This window comes from Garra rufa, chromosome 7 (genome assembly GCF_049309525.1).
Source record: "Garra rufa chromosome 7, GarRuf1.0, whole genome shotgun sequence".
NCBI classification, from domain to species: Eukaryota; Metazoa; Chordata; class Actinopteri; order Cypriniformes; family Cyprinidae; genus Garra; species Garra rufa.
Genome location: NC_133367.1, coordinates 14391498 through 14413227, shown reverse-complemented (window position 1 = coordinate 14413227; position 21730 = coordinate 14391498). Strand labels below are relative to the sequence as shown.

General features: G+C 36.5%; 3 protein-coding genes across 3 annotated transcripts in view; all 3 read left to right on the top strand.

Moving 5' to 3' along the window:
* LOC141337951 (uncharacterized) overlaps positions 1-21730 on the top strand; it is a 43320-nt gene that overhangs the window by 874 nt on the left and 20716 nt on the right. The window lies entirely within an intron of this gene.
* Positions 35-2811, top strand: LOC141338860 (uncharacterized). Its single transcript, XM_073844474.1, has 5 exons — positions 35-53; positions 679-969; positions 1279-1629; positions 1986-2102; positions 2674-2811. The coding sequence occupies exons 1-5, from the start codon at positions 35-37 to the stop codon at positions 2721-2723; spliced, it is 828 nt and encodes a 275-aa protein (XP_073700575.1). The 3' UTR covers positions 2724-2811.
* Positions 6173-21648, top strand: LOC141338497 (uncharacterized). The gene is made up of 12 exons (XM_073844066.1): positions 6173-6502; positions 7970-8290; positions 8596-8952; positions 9324-9440; positions 10010-10042; positions 10684-10731; positions 10864-11175; positions 13846-14148; positions 14396-14704; positions 17291-17587; positions 19828-20136; positions 20360-21648. The coding sequence occupies exons 1-12, from the start codon at positions 6457-6459 to the stop codon at positions 20446-20448; spliced, it is 2541 nt and encodes an 846-aa protein (XP_073700167.1). The 5' UTR covers positions 6173-6456; the 3' UTR covers positions 20449-21648.

Here is a 21730-nt window from a genome sequence, read left to right as displayed (position 1 = left end):
TTTTAACATTGAGCAGTTTTAGGGTGATATGACGATGCGTAACAAAGATAAATGTGAGATCTAGCTATATATATACAAACTAAAAATAGACAAAAATATAGACAAACAAAAAAAATTTCTAAGTATGTATGTTGTTACATTTCGCTTCCATTGTTTAATTCTTATTTTTTATTATTATAATTGCATTGAAAATAATTGAATTGCCTTATTTAATTTAGCACAAATGTAATGTTATGATTTAATTAACTACAACTAGCCCTGCATTAAGTTGTTCTTGTCTCTCTCCTATGTAGTGGGAAGCACATGAGTCTTATGAAGCAAATGCATAGCTGATTAATTTACATGTGTGTTTAAGAGGATTGCTGCTGTATTGGGGAAGTAAAGAGTTGCATATATTTGCTCAGCTTTCCACATGTATCTCATTTCAAGTAACTATGTATAAAAGCATCCCCTGAATGAATAAATATATCACATCTGTAGATTGTAGATTAATTGACAGGAGATTTTCTGTCATTACTTTGTCAGGAAGACTGTCTGTGCTTTATTTTTAAAAGCGAATAATTCAAATTGTTTATAAGACAAGAAGACTAAATGATCTCAGTTAGATCTGTTCACTGACATTACCAGCAGTGTTTTACGAGTTTAATCTGTAGGAAACTGTTTCTGTTTGTTCCTCAGGTGTGTTTGGTGTTGATGCAGATGAAGTGAAGTCAGTGTCAGTGATGGAGGGAGATTCTGTCACTCTAAACAATGATCTTACTGAAATACAGGGAAGTTATCAGATACTGTGGTGGTTTAATGGTTCAGTCATTGATGAAACTGGAGAGATATTCAGAGACAGACTAGAGCTGAACCAGACCGGATCTCTGATCATCAAGAACATGAGAACCAAACACACTGGAGCTTATGAACTACAGATCGACCTCAGCACTGGCCTCTTAAAAAAGATATTCAGTGTTACTGTCTTTGGTGAGGATATTATTTATTTTTAAATTAGCTGTTTTCAATTAATTTTTTTTTAAACTAATTAAACAGTTACGAAATAACGAAAAACAAAATTTAAAGTCCAGCCAGCAAATAATGTGTTCAAACAGTGTTTAGTTGCACAAAATCACAGTCATGATGATGATATCATCACTGTGGCTGCAGGTGATCACATGACTGATATTCAGATCAACTGCATGATGACGAGTGTGATGTTGATTTTTTGCAAAAGTATAAAATACAAAAGATTATGTTTCTGTTAATAATGGTTTAATCTCTGTCTGTTTCTTGTAGAGTCTCAGTCTGTAGCTACTGTTACTGATGCTGGTGAAGCTGAAATGAAGAGTGTGTCTGTGATGAAGGGCGATTCTGTCACTCTTCAGACGGATGTTACTAAAATAAACGGAAGTGAGCTGATAGTGTGGAGGTTTGGAGAGGAAGGAAAACTCATAGCTAAATGTGATATAGAGGCCAAGAGCCCACCATTATATTATGATGAGAGATTCAGAGAAAGACTGAAACTGGATCATCAGACTGGATCTCTGATCATCACAAACACCAGAACCACAGACTCTGGACTTTACACAGTGAAGATCAGCAGCAACAAACAGACCTTGCACAAGCGTTTTACTGTTAATGTCATTGGTGAGTAACACAAGTGTTTTAAAGTTATGATTGTTTATCAGCTGTGAAAAAGACAGATAATGTGACGTTATAGGGCTCACAACTTTTCTTTAAAAAAAAGCAAACAAACAAAAGAAGGTTACATACATCCCATAACCTTCAGAGAGCAAAACATCTTCCCCAGAACTTTTAATGCAAATTGACATACATTACAATCCGTGGTAAAGCTGTGTTGTCAAGCTTCTGATAGTAATGTTAAAATATTTGCAAATGTTTGATCCTCGTCACTGATTTTAATGTTTACATTAAAGTTATTAATAATAAAGATCTTCTTATCAGATCTTCACATAGTGACTGTCTCTCTTTATCATTAGCAGGTCTGTCTCCAGGTGCTAAAGCAGGAATAAGTGTTGCTGTTGTTCTGCTGCTGATGGCTGCAGCTGCTTTTGTTTTTTACTATCGCCAAAGAATCTGGAATCTAAAATGTTTAATGGGTACGTATTACAACTCATACAGCAAGAGACAAATGAGATTTATTTTGCCACAGTAGAGCTTAAATGTATATGACTTGTTATAGTCAATAGTTATTTTTGTTACCACAAGATCTGTTTCTGATTGTTTTACTGCAATATTTAATGGCATCTGTAACTGCACAAGACCTAAAAACACAATGCTGCTGTCTTTTGGCCATTTTGAATTCTTTCTGGACTGCCTGAGCTCTTCAAATGACCGCACAGATGTATTTGAGAAACAAAGAAATATGTTCCTGTTATCGGCTCATTATATTTCATTTTTTATGTTTACTAAAAGGAATAGTTAAAATAACCAAACAAATGGCATAAGATGCAATCCTATGGAGCTCTTTTTTAAAATGCCACAATAGCTCATAGAAACATTTATGTTAGAGGACTTTAATAGTGAAATTGACTGATGAGCAAAGAGGAAGATTTTTACCAAAGTGCACATAAAGATGTAAAATAAGTTGTCATCTCAGTCTTGCAGTGTTACTGGCATTTATGCTAATGATGTCCTATTTTCTCCACTTCTATGTGCTGATACGACAAGAACCAGAGAACTCTGAACAACAGTTAAAAGAGAGTAAGTGTAACAGCTGAAATGGAAAAATAGAAATTGTTTTCTGACAGTAGAGTTATAATGTAGTAATGTAATGAGTGTTCATATTCAATTTTTCTATGTTTTTGTTCTTACCACACGTTCTGTTTGTGAATTAATTAATGCAGTAATTAAGACAATGTGTGATTGTCCAATTTTGGGTTGCATGTATACTAATTTCTGTTAAAAATGCATAACTGAACACAAAAACATACATAAGGGCACGGCTGTGAAATTTAGCATTTGCTGTGGCTGTTTTGAGTTTTGTCTGGGCTGTTCATGGCTTCATTCAGCTTCTTCTTTCAGACACTAATACAGAAACTTTGAAAACAGAGCTGTACTCTGTACATAATTTTGAAACATTTACAGAAATATGATATATAAAAATATACTGTGGTAACACTTTAACATAGGGACCAATTCTCACTATTTAACTAGTTGCTTATTAACAAGTCTATTATTAACACATTGGCTGTTTTTTAGTACTTTCATTAATTCTTCTACATCTTGAATCTACCTATTGTGAGGATTGGACCTTAAAATAAAGTGTGACCCAATGTTATTTAGATTCATTGTTTATTCTACCTCAAGTCATTTGTTGTTGTTTTTTTCTGGCGGAACTCCGAAGGAAAGATTATGAATAATTCTTCTTTTGTGTCCCACAGATGAAAGTCATGAAAGTTTGAAATGAAATTCAACACACTCCTTCATCTACGTACTCACAATCTCATTTTTCTTTTTCTAGGAGCTGCTATGAAAGATGAAGACATGATATCTGAACATCTATGTAAAACATGTAAGTATTTCATACAGCAAGAGTTAAACTAATCTAACTTTTATTATTAAGACAACAGTGTTGTAAAGTGTTATCAATTATAAGATCATGTTATCTTCTGAGTGCCACTGACATGTCAATTTGCTCATTCACCTACAATCTCAAGATTTCTCTTTCTTTCAGGACTCACAACCGCATTCTCGGAACACAAGCGCTGTGTGAACGGAACAGGACTGGACAAATAGCTGTCCGTCATGCCATACAGTGCGAGAGAGCCACTCTGCCCCACAAACACGCTCCCGCTGTCAAGTGTGATTTCAGTGACGGAGAAATGAGCTGCGTGTCATCTGAAAGTTTTATGTCCAGTCTCGAACCAGACCCCGTCGGTTTGGTCAAATTTAAAAGCTGCTGTCGCTAGGTTTTATCGAGAACTTGCTACTTGATTGGACTTTTGTCGTGGGATGGGACGATGCACCCAGGGGTGTGTTTTGTGTTTTGGGGGCACTTAGCAAGTGGTCCAGGGGGGCCCTCCTATGTGGATTTTGCGAATGATTCCACAATCACAACATGTTTGACCATTATATGCATAGGGGCACAACAAGGTGTAATAGACAATTATAGCGTCCCCAAGCTATTTTTATGTTATAAAATTAACATATTGACTTTCTCAGGAAACAGGCATGATTGCTCCTAAGTGTCCCTCTTATAGGGACATTTTCATCTCTGATTTTATCTTCATGATAAAAAAGGCTTATTTTTAACATCTAGCAGTATTTATACTGATACTCCCATCAGGATTTTTACAGACATTCATTCAGTGCCTGAATTTCATTTTTTAAATTGAGGTGAATTCCACTTTTATGTACGTGACTCTTGTTGGATGGAGTATTTTTTTTTTATTTAAACGATTGAGTAAATGTTTGATCATGCTGTTTACTTTTGTTTTCACAATAGGCCAATTATGAGCACGCCGTCTCTGGAGAGCGCAGAAGTGCTGAATGGTTTAAATACTGGCCAAACTTGAAAAGAAATGCAAATTATAAACTTTAGTGACGATGCATGAAAACTGTGACAATTCCATTTTCAACTGTGCAGTATGCAGCTTGCTTAGACGCGATGTGGTCATTTAAAGCCATTTGCGCACTTGTGCGGTTTTTAAAATAACGCCTGGAAAAGGTTTCTAATTATTTTGTATTTAATAAAGAAATATGAATAGCACCTCACCTTTGCCTTATAATTATTTTACCTGCGCCGGACAGAGATAGAGAATGCCAAACCTCTCACGGCAGGTGTGTCATCTCTTTGAAATCGGTTTATGAGAACAGCTTCTAAATCGCAATTAACAGAAATATACGGAGATAAAACAACGCAGGTAATGATAACAGTATTGCTTGTCCTAAAGCTTTTGAGTAATCAAACCAATTGCAAAAATACCCTGGACCATGGGGCCCCACGCAATTGCGTGCTTCCTAAACACGCTACTGTTCACACTACCATTGTAAAATGTCCTTTCATATTTATGTATGTTGATTTGAGCGATGAGAATGTTGTTGTGTCCAAATCTCCACATGATCTGATTCTGTATTTCAGCATCGTTAATATGCAGAGTGACAGAATCTCCCCCCCATCACTGACACCACCTTCACTTCATTTGCACCAAACACACCTGCAGAACAAACAAAGGAAATAATGGCTTCAAACTAAATTGATATTAGCTATAACATATTTAGCTTGAGCTGTGATTGATTTGTAATCATGTTTTGACATCAATAGCACATGCAAAATCTTCTTACTGATTTAGAAATTACCACACTATGTGCAATAAAACATTTAGAACTTACCAACTAAATTCACAAGCACAAATGGTAAAAAAAAAATCTGGTGATTCATCTTCAGTAGTTTGAACATCAGAACAATAATAATAATAATAATAAAAAAAAAAAACTAAAGTCTTAAACTGTGGCAAGGTGATTTGTGATATAGATGTCAGATGAGCTGAAGATGAGGGTGGTGAAGTCTATAAAGTGCTCAGTGCCAATTAATAACTCTTAGCACCTCCTTTCAGAGTCTGTATTCACGCATATCCTTTTTTAGAAATGAAGATACTGAGGACTATTGTTCCTCCAGAGCGATATTTTAAGATTAGTATAGCTTTCACTTTAGGCCAATAGGTTTGATATCTTCAGAAAACATGTTTTGATTTTTACAACAAATTATTATTATTAAATCTATTAAGTAAAGATACTTTGATATTTGGTACATTTTCTACTGTAAATATATAACTTAATTTGGACAACTTTGAAGGTGATTTTATTTTTTATTTATTTATTTTTGCACCCTCAGATTCCAGATTTTCAAATAGCTGTTTCTCGGCCAAATATTGTCCTATCATAAAAAAAACTACAGTTATTTATTCAGCTTTCAGATGGTGTATTAATCTCAGTTTCTAATAAAGAAAATGACCCTTATGGTCCAGGGTTACATATGGTATCAAAACAGCATCATAAAAAGTATGCATGCTTTATTTATTTTATTTTATTTATTAATTGCTGTCACTGCACACATCCTATCTTTATTTTCCAACACCTTTATGAACCTGAAAGAAAATATGGTCTTTGGTCTATGCAAACACTAGATGGCAGTAAACCATTATTGTAGTTTGTGATTTGTCGAAAAAGAAGAAGAAGAAGAAGAAGGAGGAGGAGAAAGATAAATAAAAAGCTGGGATAGTTATTGGTGTCTTCTGCGCTTTACTGCAGTCTGTCAGTTATGACAATTAACTGATTTGTTTTTTGATTGTGTTAATACATTCACAGGCGATAAATATCCGTCGATTTAGTGGGTTTTGTTAGCCCTCAGTCATCGCAGTCGGGTTGGGACTCAATCACACACAGCTCGATCATAACTAATATTAATATTCATCGAAATCATATTTTATATTAGAATCTACCTACAACAATATGAAGTGCGCTTTAAAGCCTGGTTTGTTTCTATTACTAATGTGCGGTAAGTTATTTCAGTTCATTCAGTAACACTTTCAGTTTCACTAAAAAGGGTTTTTCTTGATGTTTTAATTCCTAGAATTCTTTATTAAACATGTTTTATACATTGTGTAAAAAGCCGTGAGACGGGCGATAGATTGATGATACTGCAAGCGTTACTGTCAACGCGATTTTAAGTTGTAATATAAGCATATTATAATATTAAATGTCAACATTTGATTCACTGCTGAACACAACTGAAAATGCACTGTTTCCCCTGCCATTATTTTAGGGGTCAAGTTAATTATATTATTTTGAAGGTCAAGTTAATTAAATTTTCTATAGCGCCAGATCACAATAGAAGTCGTTACATTTCCTATAGAGCAGCTCGATGCCTTGCTCTTTTATTAAACAAACTAAATAGCCTTATGTTATTACTCTTATTTACACGACGGCATGTCATTTCTGTCTCTATTTTTATGCAAATTTAAATAAAACAATTAAATGATATATTACAACAAGATTAATGGCTTAATTTCAGAAAAAAAAATACAAAGAAATACAGAAAACATTTAACTATTTTTCTTCCATGTATTAATTTTTAACAGTAAACCCCTGTTTGTTTGCCCAAAAAATAAAAGGGTTTAATTTTCATTTGATTAAAAATAAATAAATGTTTGTTGCCTTCGTCTGATTATCAGAAAATTTAGAGAAAAATCTGAAAAAAGAAAAAGATTGTACGGCCCTGTTGTTCCAAATGTTAAAATGTAGAGTTTTGCCCTTATTTTTTTCACTGAATTTTTTTTTCGCTATTACACAGAAAGTATGCTAAAGTACCCAAAAAAAAAAAAAAAAAAAAAAAAAAAAACGTTGGTTACCGGCACACCACCCCCCCCCCCGAAATTAGTAAACAAACTTTTAAAATTTATTTATAGGCCTATAATTTATCTTCATTATTTATTATCTTTAAGGATTCTTCAACTTGGTTCATTCAAGTCAAGCTATTTGTAACAATGATACATTTCATTTAGCACAAATGTAATGTTATAATTTAATTAACTACAACTAGCCCTGCATTAAGTTGTTCTTGTCTCTCTCCTATGTAGTGGGAAGCACATGAGTCTTATGAAGCAGATGCATATTTGATTAATTTACATGTGTGTTTAAAGAGAGTGTTGCTGTATCGAGGAAGTAAAGAGTTGCATATATTTGCTCAGCTTTACACATGTATCTCATCTCAAGTAACTATGTATAAAAGCAAAATATATATGAAGAAATGTACCACATCTGTAGATTGTAGATTAACTGACAGGAGATTTTTTGTCATTACTTTGTCAGGAAGACTGTCTGTGTTTTATTTTTAAAAGCTGAATAATTCAAATTGTTTATAAGACAAGAAGACTAAATGATCTCAGTTAGATCTGTTCACTGACATTACCAGCAGTGTTTTATGAGTTTAATCAGTAGGAAACTGTTTCTGTTTGTTCCTCAGGTGTGTTTGGTGTTGATGCAGATGAAGTGAAGTCAGTGTCAGTGATAGAGGGAGGTTCTGTCACTCTAAACCCCGATCCTACTGAAATACAGGGATTTAATCTGATGCTGTGGTGGTTTGGAGGTTTAGTCATTGCTGAAGCTGATGGTACTGGGATCTCATATCCCAATGTCCCTGATATATTTAGAGACAGACTAGAGCTGAACCAGAATGGATCTCTGATCATCAAGAACATGAGAACCAATCACTCTGGATCTTATGAAGTAGAGATCAGCCACAAGAATAAGACCCCACGTCAGACATTTAGCGTTAATATCTATGGTGAGCAATACAATTTTTTTTAATAAGCTGTTATAAATTTTAATTTTTTAAACAAATTAAACAGAGATTTAAAGTGCAGCCAGCAAATAATGTGTTCAAACAGCGTTTTAGTTTCACAATTTCACAGTCGTGCTGTTGTTCCAAATATCATCACTGTGGCTGCAGGTGATCACATGACTGATATTCAGATCAACCACATGATGGCGACTGTGATGTTGATTTTATGCGAAAGTATAAAATACAAAAGATTATGTTTACATTAATAATGGTGTTCAAAATGTTTAATCTCTGTCTGTTTCCTGTAGAGTCTCCATCTGTAGCTACTGTTACTGATGCTGGTGAAGCTGAAATGAAGAGTGTGTCTGTGGTGAAGGGCGATTCTGTCACTCTTCAGACAGATGTTACTGTTACTGAAATAAACGGAAGTGAGCTGATAGTGTGGAGGTTTGGAGATGAAGGAAAACTCATAGCTAAATGTGATATAGAGGCCAAGAGCCCACCATTATATTATGATGAGAGATTCAGAGAAAGACTGAAACTGGATCATCAGACTGGATCTCTGAACATCACAAACACCAGAACCACAGACTCTGGACTTTACACAATGAAGATCAGCAGCAACAAACAGACCTTACACAAGCGATTTACTGTTAATGTTAGTGGTGAGTAACTCAAGTGTTTTAAAGTTTTGATTATTTATCAACTGTGAATAATTCAGCTAACGTGACACTGAAGGGCTCAGATGACGAGGAGTCCTTCAGAGAGTAGCTCTACTTTTTCACACCTTTTATTAGATAAAACAGATGTGAACTGTCATACATTACTGATGATCTGTGATAAATACTGGCTGTTGTCAAACTTTCCATAATAATGTAAATAATATTTGCAACTGTTTAATCTTCAGCACTGATTTTAATGTTTAAATGTAATTAAATAACATCAAGACCTACTTATCTGATCTTTTACTGAGGTCATAAAGTGCTGCTGATGTTTATAGTGTTTGTTACTGACTGTCTCTCTTTATCACTATCAGGTCTGTCTCCAGGTGCTAAAGCAGGAATAAGTGTTGCTGTTATTCTGCTGCTGGTGGCTGCAGCTGCTTTTGTTTTTTACTATCGCCAAAGAATCTGGAATCTAAAATATTTAATGGGTACGTATTACAACTCATACAGCAAGAAACAAATGAGATTTATTTTGCCACAGTAGAGTTTAAATGTGTATGACTTTCTATAGTCAATAGTTATTTTTGTTACCACAAGATCTGCTTCTGATTGTTTTACTGAAATATTTAATGGCATCTGTAATTGCACAAGACCTAAAATCACAATCCTGCTGTCTTTTGGCCATTTTGAATTCAATCTGGACCGCCTGAGCTCTTCATATGACCGCACAGATGTATTTAAGAAACACGGAAATGATATGTTCCTGTTATCTGCTCATTAGTTTTCGTTTTTTATGTTTACTAAAAGGAGTAGTTAAAACAACCAAACAAATGGCATAAGATGCAATCCTATGGAGCTCTTTTTTTAATGCCACAATAGTAAAAACATTTATGTTAAAGGCCTTTAATAGTGTAATTGACTGATGAGCAAAGAGGAAGATTTTTACCAAGCTGCACATAAAGATGTAAAATAAGTTTTCATCTCAGTCTTGCAGTTTTACTGACATTTATGCTAATGATGTCCTATTTTCTCCACTTCTATGTGCTGATACGACAAGAACCAGAGAACTCAGAACAACAGTTAAAAGAGAGTAAGTGTTACAGCTAAAATGGGAAAATGGAAATTGACAGTAGAGTTATAATGTAGCAATTTAATGAGTGTTCATATTCAGTTTTTCTATGTTTTTGTAATTACCACACGTTCTGTTTGTGAATTGATTAATGCAGTAATTAATATAATGTGTGATTTGTATATTGCATGTTGCATAACTAATATACTAATTTCTGTTAAAAATGCAGAATTGACCTCAACTACATACATGAGGGCAAGGCTGTGAAATTTAGCATGAAGTCATAAGCTTGCTGTGGCTGTTTTGAGTTTTGTCTGGGCTGTCTGACTCTCAACTGTATGTATGTCACTGTTTATTGTTTTATTCAGCTTCAACTTTTAGACAATAATACAGAAACTCTGAAGACAGAGCTGCACTGGCCATTTTATTTTTTGCTTTAATGTTTTTTGTTATTTCATACTAATGTAAGTGAGTTCATATATTTCATCATACTGTATCTGTTCATTAGTATGACTTTATTTACAGAAACTATATATGTGTATATATTTTTGAGTTTTAAATGGCTAATGGTAACACACAACATTATTGCAAATTACAGATTATTAGAAGCATTTTAAGAACCACACATCTTCATCTACATACTCTCATTTCTCTTTTTCTAGGTCCTGCTGTGGATGAAGACATGATCTCTGAACAGCTATGCAAAACATGTAAGAGTTCAACTAATATAACTTGTATTATTAAACGGTTATCAATTATTAGATCATGGCATCTTCTCAGTGTCAGTTTTCTCATCTGCTGAAAATCTTAAAATCTCTGTTTTGATGTGCTGCTGCTGACAGATGAAGAGAAGATGGTATCAGTAAAGGAGGGAGAATCTGTCACTCTAGAGACTGATGCTGAAATACAGAGAGATGATCTGATCTTGTGGATGTTTGGACCTCAGGAGACTCTCATAGCCGAAATCAGAAGCGAAACCAGAGAGATCACTACATTTGATGGTGCTGATGGGAGATTCAAAGACAGACTGAAACTAGACAAGACTGGATCCCTGACCATCGCAAACATCACAGCTGAACACATTGGAGTCTATAAACTACAGACCATCGGCAGCAGAGGAACCTTGTATCAGAGGTTCATTGTTACTGTCAGACGTGAGTATCTCAAGTTTTTTCAGTATGATAATGATCAGAGTTGTTAAAGGGCCATTATTTAACACATTAAGCTGATTATCCACTCAAGTTGAACAACATATTGACCAACACAGTTATTTTCAAATGAAAAGAAAGGAAGAAAACTATAATATTGGAGGCTCCTTATTCGGCAGCATGAAGAATATTGCTGACTAAAGGCTTGTGCACACCGGGATGATTGTTGTCAACGTTTAACGCCTCGTGATTAAACAGTGGGTGCCAATGTGAGTGTGCACACCAACACGCAAAACGGCAGGCGTTAAAATGTCAATTAAAATTTTTTTTATTTTTTCGCTTGCCGCACTGCGTTAAAAACTGGCCGTCCAAGGAGATTGGCGCTTTTGTTTACATGCCTGGAGCCCCTGGTGATAAAAAAAAAAAACACCTAAAACCAGCCTAGGCTGGTCAACCAGCCTGGTTTTAGCTGGTAATAGCAGGTCAGCAGGCTGGTTTTAGAGGGGTTTTCCAGCCTGGCTAGGCTGGTAGACCAGCTAAAACCAGCTACTTCCAGCTTAAACTAGCCAAGACCAGCCAAGCTGGTTTTTAGCTGGGGGGTTTTTTCAGCAGGGGCTGCTGAAGTTACAGTAAACATGACTTGGATAGATATTGTCTGGAATAAAGCTGCCGATAAGCATGCGAAAATCGTCCTGGTGTGCAGAAGGCTTTAGAGTTTATTCATTGTCTATCATTCATCTGGTCATGCGTTGGCCAAAGTGAAGAGCAACAATCACATACTAAAGTGTTTATGTTCAAAGTCTTCAGTGTTATTATGAAATATACGGGTTGGCTTCTCGTACAATAAGAATGTACTTCCCCTGCACAGAATCGTTTTTTTATACACTTACAGCGTAAGCATTTTCCGTTGTCCTTCATTTGTTTCCTCTACACACATCCCGTTTCCAGTAAAGGATGCGATCAGGCATAAATCATGAGACGGTAAAGGAAACCGATTTTAAACAGAATACAGTGAAAGCACTTTATTAGCACAGGCTCATATTCGCAATCTCAAACATATTCGCAAAACTATCATTTTCAATGACTTCAAAACCACCCTCAAATGACAATGATATTGATATTTTGTTGCATACAGTAATTGCTGTGCAGTAAAGCCATTCAAACCAATTCAAATTTTGCTGATGATATTCTTTTGTTTTATGCCTGCAATAATTACAAATGAAGCATCAGGTCATTATTGTCTATCAAACAAATAACGGTGAATAGCATGTATTTAGTCATCAGATATTTACAGATTTTTGTGCATGAAAAATGTACTTGCACTATTTCACACCTTGGGTCTCTACAGACCGTATACACATTTTACTAAAAAATTATCAGAAAACAGACATTCTTTTATATGTTTTTTCTTGTTTAATTGTTCATAATAAACAGATTCAGGAATACTAAGAAAGCTGATGCCAGCTTTAAAAAAAAATAAAGGAAGGAGAGGGTAGTAAATCACGTCCCGAGTCACTAAAGACCTGAGGTATTTATTTAAGGGTTAAACTTTAAATCAAATGGACCAGTTCAGCTAGATTCTGGAGGCTGTGCTTGCATTGCCTTTGAGTTGAGGGATTGAAGGTTGCTGATTGGTTGGAAGTTCTGTGGTTGTTCAATGTTGATTTTAACACTAAAACTGTTTGTTTGCGAAAAAATTAAAAGGGTTTATTTTTCATTTGATTAAAAACAAATTAATGTTTAGCTTTCATTGGATTATCAGAAAAATTAAAACACAACAATTAAAAAAAAAAAGCAAAAGATTGTAGAGCCCTATTGTTCGAAATGTTAAAATAGAGAGTTATGGACTTATTTTCTTACTGAAATAAATGTTTTCGTTATTACACAAAGTAGGCTAAAGTACTGGGAAGCCCCGCCCCCTAAGTTGGAAACCTAGGGGAAACACAGCCGGGCGTCACAGCAGTAGCTGCCCACTGTGTGTTTGTGTGTTCACTACTGTGTGTGTGCACTTGGATGGGTTAAATGCAGAGCACAAATTCCTAGTATGGGTCACCATACTTGGCCTCATGTCACCTCCTTTCCTTTCCTTTCTTTTAGATATAGATATTGTATAGATATGTAGAAAGGCGGTCTCTGTGTCTCTGTTTGTAAATGTAAGAATGTGTTCTGTAAGCAACGAAAAGGTTAAAAGGGTACAGAAGGAATCTCATTCTGGTTTTTATCTTTGTCTTCATGGTGGGGGAAGGCAATCCGCTCATGATTTCCAGTCATCTCTTTGTCCATTCATCTTGGTTACTTGCCCTAATTTGACAGTCTACTTCCTGAGTTGAAATGATCAGTGTGTTCTTTCGTTTTAATGCCTCAAGCTGTTTAAAGCTCCTAGTAAGTTGGTTAGACTTGATTCAGACATGTGCCAGGGTGCCATGGCCAGATTTATGATGTTGTTTGGTTATCCTGGCTTGTTTCAACCCTTTTCTAAACTGAGTCTAAAATTGTCTGACTCACTTCAGTATTCTACAAAACTAAAATGTAAAACATCAGCAGGGTTAATACAGTGCATTAGCATAATGCAGTACAGTAACCTTTTAGCTCTGATAAAACAGCATCCACACTTGATCAAATGGTAACATTTTCTTTGTATTCCTCTCTATGTGCCGTCTGCTGTCACAAATGAAGTCGTGATGTTTTCAGTGATAGAGGGCCAGTCATTCACTTTATACCCTGATACTGAAATCCAAAAAGATGATCTGATCCTGTGGATGTTTGGTGATGAAAACAATCGCATTGCTCAAATGACTGGAAAGACCAGAGAGACATATGAAGGTACTGATGGGATATTCAAAGACAGACTGAAGCTGGACAAGAGGACTGGATCACTGACCATCAAGAACATGAAAACTGAACACTCTGGACTTTACAAACTTCAGATGAGTAGCAGCAAAGGAACCACAAACAAGAGATTCAAAATCGTAATAAATTGTGAGTAGCTGTCTGTCAGTTTTCAATTTAAAGTTTTCAATATTAATAGGGGTTTATGACATATACTGCAGCCAGCCACCAGATGACGATCAAACTATATTTATGTTAAAAATTATATAGTTATCTGTTATTTTTATAGTTTACTACCAACTACCAGTACACACACACACATGCTCAATGAAGCTTTACTAACTTGCTTGTAAAAATTTCCTAATTTATCTGTTTCTGTGTGCTGCTGTGACAAAAGTGAAGAACGTGTCCGTGCAGGAAGGAGAGTCTTTGATTCTGAAGACTAATGCTGAAATGCGGAAAAAAGATAAGATACTGTGGCTGTTTGGAGATGAAAACACCCTCATAGCTGAAATCAAAGAAGGTGATGGAAAAATCTCTACATTCGGCGTCGACGATGGGAGATTCGAAGGCAATCTAGAGCTGGACATAAATACTGGATCCCTGACGATTAGAAACATCACAGTTGAACACACTGGAGTTTACAAGCAGAAGATCATCAGCAAAAAACGGACCATAATCAAGAGAATCAATGTGGCTGTAAAATGTGAGTATTTCAAGCGTTTTGTTTTTTCTGATGTTAAAGGGATGGTTCGGAGTAGAATTGACTTCATTGCTATGCACTCCGAAGCCCATCTAAATACCTCACTCAGAGTTTTTTTTACCTTAGTCGAACATTTATGGAGATATTAGAGTTTTTCGAATTGCTTGTTACAGGAGTGAATGGTACATGTAATGTATCTCGTAAATTGCACCACTAAACGTGCAAGTAATCTTACCAAACTTGTACAGTAGTGTAAATAGGTTATGTACTCACAAAACGCTGCATCAGAACATTTGTAAGTCCACCATGAGTGTTTTAAAAACACATTTTTCCCAGAGAACTACTAGTCTCAAAAACTACAAGTCGACGTCACTTCCCTGTTTTGAAAAAAGCACGTAAAAGTCCTCCTACTACATCTGTGTGCATGTCAACGTGTAGGAGGACTTTTACGTGCTTTTTTGTAAACCAGGGAAGTGACGTCGACGTGTCGCCATTTGTAGTTTTTGAGACTAGGAGGGATCGGCTAAAACGTGTTTTTAAAACACTCATGGTGGATTTACAAATGTTCCGATGCAGCGTTTTGTGAGTACATAACCTATTTACACTACTGTACAAGTTTGGTAAGATTACTTGCACGTTTAGTGGTGCAATTTACGAGATACATCACATGTACCATTCACTCCTGTAACAATCAATTCGAAAAACTCTAATATCTCCATAAATGTTTGACTAAGGTAAAAAAAAACTCCGGATGGGGTATTTACATGGGCTTCGGAGTGCATAGCAATGAAGTCAATTCTACTCCGAACCATCCCTTTAACTCAGCTCAAACTGTACTCTTCAAAAATGGAAGGGTGTGTTCACAGATGTAGCTCAGTTATCTTGGTTCTTCTGATCTGGATTAAAAGAAGAAAATGGTGCATGATACTGATGATACAGATGGTTCATTTAGCTTTCACATTGTTGCCAAACCTTAAACAAAACAAACAAAAACATGCTTTATGATGCATATTTTACAACAGAACTTACTGAACATCCAAAACATTGCTGCATTAATAGGCTAAATGTGCTTTTTGTATGTGCACACGTGATGGCATCTTTACCAGTTGAGACAAACAGTTAGAGGAATTCCACCATTACACAAACAAATGAAGATTTGCTGCAAGGAGATGGTGATTTGGAAAGGCTTAGAAAATGAGTAACACATTCTACGGAGCCCCTAATGGGACTTGCTTATTCTTGCTGCGGCTTCACACTTATTTTCTGAAGATAGTAAGGAGAGATGACAGGACGATGCTGGAAGATTTGGTATGCAACAGATCCTGAGCGTCACTGAAAAATATCTTGTAAAAGCGGTGACGGGAGTGCGCGGGATTGCGAATTTGAAAGTGAAAGTAAAAAGCAAAAAATAATTTTTCTTCCCATCACAAATTTATCCATCACCATGTCGGTTTAGGGGTTTCATAGGATGCATAATTTCCTTTCCAATTGTGGTATTTGGCTTTAGACACATCCCTAGATTCTGACAAACTGAAAAGTGAAAGTGAAAGTAGTGTGAGGCCAAGTATTGTGTATTTAACCCATTCACGTGAATACACACCTTGAATGCCCACCCAGGGGTGCGTCTCCCGGAAAGCATTTATGCTCGCAAGTTTACTGTCATTACCAACAGTTCGGTGGAACATATGAATATATTTAGCTAAAAAGCACCCCTGAACAGTGGGCAGACTTTTATTTTGACGGGTTGTCGTGAAGGCCTTTCAGTTTCAGTGTGTATTTGAGAGTAGTTTTTCTCTAATGAAATGACTCCCAGAGCAGCTCTGTAGATTGAAGTTCATGTCGTCATGTATTGTGCAGAAACTGAAAATGCCACAAGCGTCATATGATTGTGTCTAATAGACAAAACCGTGCCATTCATACACAGATACAGAACATGCAGACCAATGCTATCTCAAGTCTAATTCATACCAAGTTTAACAAGGTGGTAAATTTGTACGGATTTGCACAACCTTGCTCATGCATTTTCTGTGAGGGGTATGTAATATAGAGCTGTAACTATCGATTATTTTGGTAATTGAGTAATCTGTCAATTATTCCGACGATTAATCGAGTAATCAGATAATTATAATAATATTTTTATTGTAATAATAAAATAGATCTAAGTTCACAATAGCCTGTAAAGTGACTCAAGTACATATATAATAGCAATAAGAAAATAATAATTAGTTCAAATAGTATCAAAAGCAAGTAGTCGTATGGTTTTATTGAACAAAGCTGTATAAATGTACATTATGCATTATAACAAATGCCTGCAGAGGGCGCCAACGGACTGACGATTGTTTTTTTTTTACTTTAATATTTGTTTAATCCTCGTTTTAATATTGACTCGACAAACATTTAATTCAAATGTCCACTTAATCTTTAATATTTGGCCATTTCTTCACGACAGAAATGCTGCAGAAACACTAAACATTTTTATTGCAATCTGCGCCCAGTTCTAAGTGTGCATTTCAAGTTTTCAAACTACATAATATATATTGGAAACTTTTTTTCTCTGTGTTTATCTTTGTCTTTGTGTTGTTGTCACAGTGGGGATGATTTTAGGGGTGAAGGGCAAGAACGTGATTCTAAACCCTGACACCGAAACTCAGAGAGATGATCTGATCCTGTGGATGTTTGGAGATGAAAACAATCTCATTGCTCAGTTGACTGGAGAGACCAGAGAGACCACATACGCTGATGCCGATGAGAGATTCAGAGACAGTATGCAGCTAGACAAGAACACCGGATCTCTGACCATCAAGAACATCACACCCGGACCTTATAAACTACAGATCATCGGAAGCAAAAAGAGCATGTACAGGAAATTCAGAGTTTTCATTTGTTGTGAGTCTTAATTTCACTTCAAATATATTGAAATTAAAACCAAACATGTTACGACTAAAGCTGCACTAATCACTAATAAATCCCCACCGAACCCCCACTCTGCATGCAGTGGATGAAGATCATTCACAATAAATATAAAGCAGTAATAGAAATCAGAATTTCTTATAAAAATAACAGTTAGTTGCAGGTACAGTGGGGGAAATAAGTGTTTGATCCCCTGCTGATTTTGTATGTTTGCCCACTGACAAAGAACTGATCAGTCTATAATTTTAATGCCAGGTTTATTTTAACAACGAAAGACAGAATAACAACAACAAAAAATCCAGAGAAATGTATTTAAAAAAAAGTTACAAATTGATAGGCATTTTAATGAGTGAAATAAGTACTTGATCCCTTATAAATCAGCAAGAATCCTGGCTCCCAGATGTCTTTTATACAGATAACAAGCTGATATTAGGAGCACTTTTTAAAGGGAGTGTTCCTAATCTCATTTTGTTACCTGTATTAAAGACACCTGTCCACAGAAGCAATCACTCAATCAGATTCCAAACTCTTTACCATGGCTAAGACCAAAGAGCTGTCCAAGGATGTCAGGGACAAGATTGTAGACCTACACAAGGCGGGAATGGGCTACAAGATCATCGCCAAGCAGCTTAGTGAAAAGGTGACAACGATTGGTGGATTATTCACAAATGGAAGAGAAACAAAATAACAGTCAGTCTCGCTCTAGTCTCAGCCTCAGACGTCACGCCCACGGAACGTTGGCTGAACGTCTGATGCATATGGTACACTTAACTGGAAACACTTCAGGAATGTCGAAGTCGTCATCTGATTAGTTGAATTTGACCGGAATTCCGAGAGACGCGAGTGTCGCGTTTATTTTCGGTCCGCCGGGAAACAAAGCGCAGACTTATTTACTCGGCGTTTTGCTAAAAGGTGCTTATGCAGACGCCATTGTTGTTATACACATTTGCTACGTTCGCGAACAAATTACTGACTTACTGCTTGTTCTCCCTCTTCTTTGTTAACTTTCAGTGCTGGTTATTTCAATGACTGACTTGTTGCACGCCAGTCTGTTGTTGTGGGGGCATTTCCACGCACAGAAACGTGACGCTGAACGAAACGAACTGTGATTGGTTGTTTGACATGTCGGTCAAACGGTCTTATGGGCGGGCCTTGGCCAATGAAAGCTGCCATGAATTCCAGACCTTCAGCAGTCTGAAGGTCTGGCTACGCGAGACTAGTCTTGCTCAGTCTAGGGCTCCATGCAAGATTTCACCCTGTGGAGTTTCAGTGATTATAAGAACCATGAGGAATCAGCCTAGAACTAGGAACTTGCACGCAAGGTCCTCCTGCTCATGTACAGGCCCAATGAATATCTAAATGATTCAGAGGAGAACTGGGTGAAAGTGTTGTGGGCAGATGAGACCACAGTCAAGCTCTTTGGCATCAACTCAACTCATGTTTGGAGGAGGAGGAGGAATGCTGCCTATGACCCCAAGAACACCATCCCCACCTTCAAACATGGAGGTGGAAAGATAATGCTTTGGAGGTGTTTTCTGCTAAGGGGACAGGACAGCTGGACCACATCAAAGGGACGATGGACAGGGCCATGTACAATCAAATCTTGGGTGAGAACCATTGGAAATGGGTCGTGGATTGGTATTCCAGCATGACAGTGACCCAAAACACACGGCCAAGGCAACAAAGGAGTGGCTCAAGAAGCAGCACATTAAGGTCCTATAGTAGCCTAGCAATTCTTCAGATCTTAATCCCATAGAAAATCTGAAGAGAGCTGTGATTGCCAACAAGGGGTTTGCCACCATGTGCAAAGTCATGTTTTGCGAAGGGTTCAAATACTTATTTCACTCATTATTTTTTTTTTTAATGGATTTGTGTGGTTTTTGTCTCTCACTTTTTAAATATACCTACCATTAAACTTTTAGTCTGATCATTGCTTTGTCAGTGGGCGAACGTACAAAATCAGCAGGGGCTCAAACAATTATGTTCCCCAGACATGATTAAACTATTTATAATTTAGTATCGGTGTGGTTATTTCGGAATTGGGATTTTATACAACATAGGATTTCAAATTAGGGTCCAGGGACCAATTAAGCATATTTAATTTTATAACTAAATGATTATACAGTGCTTTTAAACTATATTAGGAGACACGAGACCTCAGTTGACAGCGTGCTATTAAATTTATATTAGTATGAGTAACTTTGTTTGTTCTCCAGGTGAGTCTGGTCCCAAGACGGTGTCAGCGATGGTGGGAGAATGTTTAATTCTAATCACTGACTTTAACATGGAAGGAGATAAGCGGGTACAGTGGAGCTTTCAAGATAAACCCCTAGCAGTTGGAATGAATGGGGACGTCAGTAAGACCTCCTACGGTGTGCAATTCAAAGGCAGACTGGAGCTGCATCATCTAACCGGATCTCTGACCATCAAGAGCACCAGAACCAGTGACACTGGAGTTTATCAACTAAAGTTTGTCACCAAATGCGGAATGAACATTTGCTGGGAATTCAATGTCACGATCTCTGGTGAGCAATCGACTCTTTCAAAATGATATGATTTGCCTGCGTTGTGAACGTAGCCTATATTATCGAAGTAAACTTTTCACTTGCTTTTGTATGTTCTGGAGACTGAGTTCACAACTACACTGTCATCATTTGTGAGGAAAAAAAAAAGCAAGTGCTCAAATAAGACAGAATTTTGTAGTTTGTTACGTACTTTTTAATGTCTCTTGTGTTCTTTGTTTTTCAGATTCTAAAGCAAACCAAGTGAACAAATCAGCAAATGTTATGATGAATGAAAATGAGTCTGTTGGAGTGAATACGCAGACAATAGTTTAGTTTGATGAAATAAGACATACCCACTGATTTTTATGCACCTCTAGAATACATTTATTGAAAGTGAGAAATGAACCTGTGCGTTTCTTAAACGTGCATGCAAATGCTTTACAGATAAATTAGAAAGTGTATTGATGAAGCTTTCTTAAAGGCACAGTATGTATTGTATTGTATTTTATTTTATTTTATTTTATTTTTTGCCACAAGGAGGCACATATTCAAAACAAACAAAGAAACAAAGGCGTAGTTTGATAACGGTGTAGAATCATGGGATTTTAAATCTGTAAAATGCACGCTGATGTCTATGGAAGCTGCAATAATGATCCGTGCAAATTTGACAACACATTTTACTGATATCATTCACTGATGCTGTAGGTAATTATAAAGTTTACTCTGCTCTTCTCTCAGTTTACCGGAGACTTACTTTAATGTCTTTCTGGGGGAAAGATTGGTTAAAGATTTATTAACGTCACTGTAGTATGAAGCAGGATGAGACTGAAATACGCAAAACACTAAAAAAATCATACATATTGTGCCTTTTATTGTTTTTATTTTATTACCTCTTAGACAGCTTTGATGTTTGTGCTTGTATATTTTATAACATGTGTAACCACAGCAGTATTACTCAAAATATGCACTGTGCTCCTATATATAAAAAAAGGAAATTATAGTTCACCCTGTATCTGATCATGTTCAGATTGACTTTCATTATCCTGTGGCAAATGTAAATGCGAATGTAAAATTGTAAATGTGATCTAAAGCAGTTGTTTTCAACACTGATGTTCACATTTTGTATGTCTGTCTTATCTGAAACAGTTAGTTCATAGAGCTCTTTTCTAATGAGCTGATGATCCGAATAAGTTAAGCTCAGAGGGGTTTTGGCCACTGGGAGCTGGTCTCCCAGCCAGTTGGAACCACCAGCTAAAACCAGCCTACCAAGGCTGGGGGACTAGCTAAAACCAGCTACTTCCATCTTAAACCAGCTAAACCAGTTTAGGCTGGTTTTAGTTGGTAATCCCGCCTGGTCTTAGCTGGTCAGCAGGCTGGTTTTAGATGAATTTTGGCCACTTCCTTAACTTGACTGGCTGGGAGACTAGCTGGAACAACCAGCTAAAAACAGCCTGACCAGCCTAGGCAGGCTGGAAGACCAGCTAAAACCGACTAAGACCAGACAACCAGCTTAGGCTGGTTTTAGCTGTTCTTTTTTTTCAGCAGGGTGTTGAAAGCAATTATTTTGAGTTAGATGGCAAATGTTCTCCTCCTATTCAAATTTGACATTGAATGG